This window comes from Coenobita brevimanus, chromosome 24 (genome assembly GCF_032717465.1).
Source record: "Coenobita brevimanus isolate Jiangsu-jjx chromosome 24, ASM3271746v2, whole genome shotgun sequence".
In the NCBI taxonomy this organism is placed as follows: Eukaryota; Metazoa; Arthropoda; class Malacostraca; order Decapoda; family Coenobitidae; genus Coenobita; species Coenobita brevimanus.
This window is the reverse complement of record NC_136977.1, coordinates 176255-182581: the sequence shown is the minus strand read 5'-3', so window position 1 is coordinate 182581 and position 6327 is coordinate 176255. Positions and strand designations below refer to the sequence as shown.

The following is a 6327-nucleotide window of genomic DNA, read 5'->3' as shown; positions in this document are numbered from 1 at the left end:
GGGGGAATTGTTTTGCCCTTCCACAGTAATACCAGACACCTCATACAGTCTATCCACATGAAAATTTCCCAACTGGAAAAATCTGATACACCATTGTGGCAAATCATGACATTCAGGTTTTCACCAACACTCTACCTTTCCATCTTCAATACCAGGGTCTATTTTAATGATTTTGTGCTTGATTTAATAACTTTTAATACTTATTAAGAGCTACATAGTATCTCCACTATTAACAACCTAAATACTCTTTATAACAATGCTATATGTATTTGTCATTATGAAAACCATGATTTCATACCCTTTAACACTTAATTAAAAGTGTCTTTTAACTTAATAAAAGCTATTGTGTATTTCCACTGCTCACAACCTTAATTCATACTCTTTTTAACAATGCTTCGTGGTAGGTGGGGGTACTCACCATCCACTCACTCGATGTAGTGCTGCTCTTGGGTGTCTGCCCTTCCCTCTCCTCCATCCTTCTTTCCTTCCATCCTCTTCTGTCTGTCTTTCCTTCATTCTTTTCTCATCCTTCTGCCTAAGGGTGACTTTACACTCCCTCTTCTGTCTTTCTATCCTTCATTCTTTCCTCTTCCTTCTGCCTGTTGGTGACTCTACACTAAGTAACAAGCCGAATAGTTTCCTGTACACCAGGATACCATTTACTATGCTGGGTGGTAACCATATAACCAAATTTTGGCGCCTGGTGGTTTTGTGGATGATTACGGTACACCAATCGGATTGAGCCAGTGAAGGTTTATATCCAAGGGATGGTTGGGGTTTATTGCTCATGTAATGCCACTCAGGGATGAGAGAGGTTAGGTCACTCTCATCTCAAATGTCAGGTCAACTTGCCTAGCCCCGGGCTCCTACGCTCCTCATGGGGTAAAGTAGGATTGAATGATAAATGGATGGATGGATGGATTTAACAATGTTATATTCTTCATTAAGACAGCCCTGATAATTCATTACCAGGCAGCTTCAATCACTGTTATATGTATGTAAAAATCAAATCAAATGACACCATTCTCCCACTTAATGATACCCATTTTAAGGCTGGCCATGGTACAGCTGATGTTTTTCATGGTCTGGAAGCCAAATAAAGTGCCAAAAGCAGCAAACTGCTTCTAAACATGAGGCAATTGCAGTAACTAAAAAACACAACAGCCTTGTGATATCTGCTATATTTTCCCTCCACCATACATTGCACCTTATCAACAAAAGGCCATATTCTCATCAACTTTGCAGGCTCCCTGGCACCTCTTCCTTACCAGCTTATTTCTGTATATGGCACAAAAAAAAAAAAAAAAAAAAAAAAAAAAAAAAACAGTTTCTTCAAGGTTACTTAGTTTATGGCTGTACATGGCACAAAAAATTCTTTTCTGCATTATTTCTGCAATCTAAAGCGTGTCACTCTGAAAATGACGAAGACAGGAGAGAAAAGAATAATACAATAAAATGTGCTCAATTAAACTTCTAGAGATGCAGGGGTGCATCTAGGATTAAAAAAAACAGGCAGACCAAGCCTCATTATGGAAGGATATCTCTGTAGTGGGGTCCTACCAAATTACAGTAAGACATCAAATCTCTCTCTCTCTCTTTTTTTTTTTTTTTTTTTTTTTTACTGTGTCCAACTCTGGGCTTAGATTTCACAGCCTGTTCCCAAGACCCATTAGTCCTCCTACATCCATGCACCTCCACATGTCACCACTTTAGCACTAACACCCACTGTCCATATTGAATACATGCTAGGGCTATCTCATACAGGACTGGTGTATTGGTATTAGCGGGGGTATTTTTACGACATGTTGGCGGGTCTTCTGGTAGATCAGTAAAGTCTGTTTTTATGAAATTCAAATCCTTAAACTGTTCCCTGCCCCAGCTGGGACTCAAACTGGTGAACAAGACATGCTGGTACCAAAAGCGTCCCTGTCAGACTCCTTTCCAAGCTATCCCATGACACCTCTCAGGCAGAGAGCATTAGACTGCGAGTCAGGAGGATGTGCTACTCTCCTGTCAGAAACAACCTTGTAACTTTTGCCAGTAAACTTCAGCTAAGATTGCTAAGCCTGTTACCTTCCAAGACTAATGAAAGTGACATATATTACATCTGGCTATGTCATCGTAAGTAAGAGGTGCTGGAAAGCCCCTTTAGCTGACAAAAATATGCCTTATTATGCCTTCTGCCTCAAGATCCACAAACCAGAAAGCTGTGTACAAATTAACACATTGCTAGAGAAATACTACTGCACATGATGCCAGGCCATGGGTGAGGTAGGGGCAGTGCTAGAATGACAACAGTACCGGTATTTACACTTTCATCCTTTGGGCCTTATCCTAGGTGGCAAAGAAGGCTTTGTAACATCTCTTCCTTGGTAATTTATTTTGCATATTAGACTATCACATTCTTTTATGTTGCTTATCACTTTAATATTGATAATATCTACATCAACAGGTGCTGGAGAAGAACTCCTTCATGTGGTGGTACTGATATAGCTGCAGTTATTAGAATGTTTCTCAATTGTCAGTTCTCCAAAAGGGGGATGGTGGGCTGTGAGGGAAGACATCTTTAACCCACAGTCCATCTGGTTAGCGTTTCAGATGAACCTGAGGCTACACATACTACCGCTATTACTACTGCTGCTTGCATCAATAACATATAAAAGGATACTAAAGTGTAATATGCAGAATACATTGCTCAGGAAGAGGTGTCACAAAATCTCCAAAGCCATAAAGAATACAACTGTTGAACAGGGGTAAATGAAACTATGAGGGTAACTGCATGAATAAAAAGAGTGACTACAATACAACATATACATTTGGTTGAGGATGATCTCCAAAACTAAATTACTCATCTGACAATGATAACAGCAATGCCAATTACTCAGAATGTAAGCTGAAGAGCTTGGCAACTTCATTCAGGTCATCATAACTTTTACTGTCCCTTATGATCTGTAAAGAAAAAAAAACCATGTTAACAGCTGACATAATCAACCTGCTGAGCCTAGGTGACAGCCTCCTTCATTTTATTCTTGCCAACTCCTGATGATTTTATTCAACTTACAAAAGACTTTTTGAACTGGAGGGGTTTGGTATAGCCTTAATAAGTCCCTTCAATATGAGAGACCTATCTTATTTTATCATTTATAAAGGCTCCAACATGCTAGCATGAGTCGACCTTGGTAATGTAATAGTGGCTCTCCACGCTGCTTGATCTCTGGCAACCTCTCATTTCAGTCCCTTATCCCAAAGGTCACAGTCTCTAACCTTGTCCCAGGTCTCTTTCGGTTTGCCTCTTGCAACCCAACCCCCGACATTCACACATTTCATCCTCTGTACCCAAATGTCAACCTCCATTCTCTCAATATGCACATAACATCTCAATCTACCCCTCCTCATCACAACATCAATACACTCTAGTCCCATACTTCCTTTCAACTCTTCAATAGTAATCCTATCCCCCCATGCCTCATATTCAAGGGTGCATTACACATCCATCTAATCATTATCATTTCTATCCATTTGAGCCTACGAATATCCTCTTCCTTTACTGCCCAGGTCTTACTACCATACAGCATTATACTCATAATGCATGCCACGTACAAGGATCCCTTAGCACAGAGGAAAAGTCCTCTTAATGTCAGGGAAGGCAAGAGCTTCTCTTACAACCACCCCTTACCCTAGCCACAGAGCTTGCCCCGGCCCCACCTCCAGCACATACCATGTTCCCCAAATAACAAAACTCCTCTACACAGAGACCCTCCAGCAAGATCAATCTTTTCATGCCTGACACTCTCTACATGCTCTCCCTCAAACATAGCATACACGAAATTAGCATTATCTCACAGTTTACCTGTAATACCACAATCTCTTATGAACCCATTTATCATAAACTATGCACAGGATGGAGTTACTTCCCACACCCTTGTGGCAAACCACACATGGCCACACTCCCTCTGCTTTGGCTGTGCCACCACCAGCACAGGATACCATCATTTCTGTTTTATCCACATTTACTCTCAAACCCTTGCGCCCCATTCCGTCTCTCCTTCTCCTAAATCTTTCCTCCGTTTTCCTTTCATTTTCTGCAATCAACACCAAGCCATCAGCATGCAACATCTCCCAAGGTAGTCCATTTCTGAAGTCAGGTAAGAGAGCTTCAAGCACCATGACAAATAAGGGGCTCCTATGTTGAAATAAACTGGTAGCAGCAAGAATAAACTAAAAAAAAAAAAAAAAAAGACTTCACCTGGATTAAATGGATTAACCCTGTGGCTGTAATGAATTTCTTCATGCTAAATTAAACAGTCTGTTGTAAGCTGAAATAGTATATAATCTATATTTTTATCAAAATTAATTGTGTTACTCTTTGGCTTTTTTGGTTCTCTAGGTTTCCCCTGAGCACAGAAAAACTAACTAACAGCCAAATAATATGCCAAGTGGGTAACTTGGCGCCAAATGTGTTACCAGTGCTGAAGTAAAAAAACTAGTTGCCTATGATGGAAAAATATTGAGCATTTACCATTTTATTATATCATTTTAACCTGCTACTGTACACCTAAAAGCTAAATATATGAAAACAACCACACCAGCACACTAATCTTCCTTGTAATGGGTGTTAGGCTGAATGTGTTCCTTTGTACGATTCCGACAACCACACTTTCTTGGAGATGCGACATGATCCTTTTACTTAACTTACCCTTGCATAACTTAATACTACCCAACGAAACTACAGTATACCTACCCTACCCTAACTCAGCTTAATCTTATCAAGCCATGATAACTAACCTTCCTGGCAATGGGCATGCGGTTAAATACGTTCCACAGTACGATGCCGACGACCACATTGTCCCTTAGGTAAAACACAACCCCCTTGCCATAGTCCTCACCACTGAGTGGGGCATGAGGGGCACTGGAGTGCATCATGGAGCTGGAATCTGCAGCCTGAAGTAGGGAACAATGCTATACTGAACAAACTCAAAATAATAAACACGCAATACAAGTAATCCTCCTATAATCATGGGGTTGAGTTGTCTCACACCATAATGTTAAGTGACTTTAACAATAATAATAATAATAATAATAATCTATCCAACCATCATTCAATCCCACGCTGCCCCATGAGGAGCGTAGAAGCCCAGGGCTAGGCAAGTTGGTCCTGACATTTAAGATGAGAATGACCAGCATCACTCATCCCTGAGTGGCATTACGTGACCAATAACCCCAACCACCCCTTGGATATAAACCTTCAACGACTCAACCCAATTGGAGTGTCATAATTACCCACTAAACCACCAGGGGCCATAATTTGGTTACGTGATTACCACCAAGTGTAGTAAATGGTTTCCTGGTGTACAGGAAACCATTCAGCTTGTCACTCAGTGTTGAGTCACCCACAGGCAGAAGTAAGAGGAAAGAATGAAGGACAGAAAGACAAAAGAGAGTGTGTAAAATCACCTGTGGGCAGAAGGACGTGGAAAGAATGAAGTAAAGAAAGACAGAAGAGGAAGGAAGGAATGGAGGGAGGAGAGGAAAGGGCAGACACCCAAGAGCAGCACTATATCGAGTGAGTGGATGGTGAGCATCCCCACCTACCACAAAATAATAATAATAATAATAATAATCATCATCATCATCATCATCATCATCTAATCCAGTGTTGCCCCATGAGGAGCATAGAAGCCTGGGGCTAGGTAGGTTGTTCCTGACATTTAACATGAGAGTGATGAGCCTCACTTATCCTGGAGTTGCATTACGTGAACAATAAACCTCAACCTCCCACTGGATATAAACTTGCATCAGCTCAATCTGATTGCAGCACCTTAATTACCTACTAAACCACCAGGCACCATAATTTGGTTCTATGGATACCATTCAGCTTAGTAAATGGTTTCTTGGTGAACAGGAAACTATTTGGCTTGTCACTCAGTGTAGAATCATCCATAGACAGAAAGAAGAGGGAAGAAGAAAGAATGAAGGAAAGACAGGCAGAAGAGGAAGGATGAAAAGAAGGAAGAGAGGAAAGGGCAGGCATCTGAAAGCAGCACTACATCGAATGAGTGGATGGTGGGCACCCTCACCTACCACCAAAATTTGGCGGTAGGTGGGGACGCTCACCATCCACTCACCCGATATAGTGCTGCTCTCAGGTGCCTGCCCTTTTCTCTCTTCCTTCCTTCCTCTTCTGTCTTTCCTTCCTTCATTGTTTTCTCTTCCCTCTGTCTACAGGTGACTCTACACTGAGTGACAAGGCAAATGGTTTCCTATATCCAAGGAAACCATTTACTATGCCAGGTGGTAACCATATAACCAAATTATGGTGCCTGGTGG

The 6327-nt window shown here is 41.3% G+C and overlaps 1 protein-coding gene across 1 annotated transcript in view; it reads right to left on the bottom strand.

Annotated features, from left to right (window-relative positions):
- Window positions 1-4647: 4647 nt before the first annotated feature.
- AIF (Apoptosis inducing factor) overlaps window positions 4648-6327 on the bottom strand; it is a 52826-nt gene continuing 51146 nt past the window's right edge. The window contains exon 13 of the mRNA XM_080267492.1: window positions 4648-4941. Coding sequence (XP_080123618.1) covers window positions 4753-4941 — 189 coding nt within the window. The 3' untranslated portion in view covers window positions 4648-4752. The remainder of the gene's footprint in view (window positions 4942-6327) is intronic.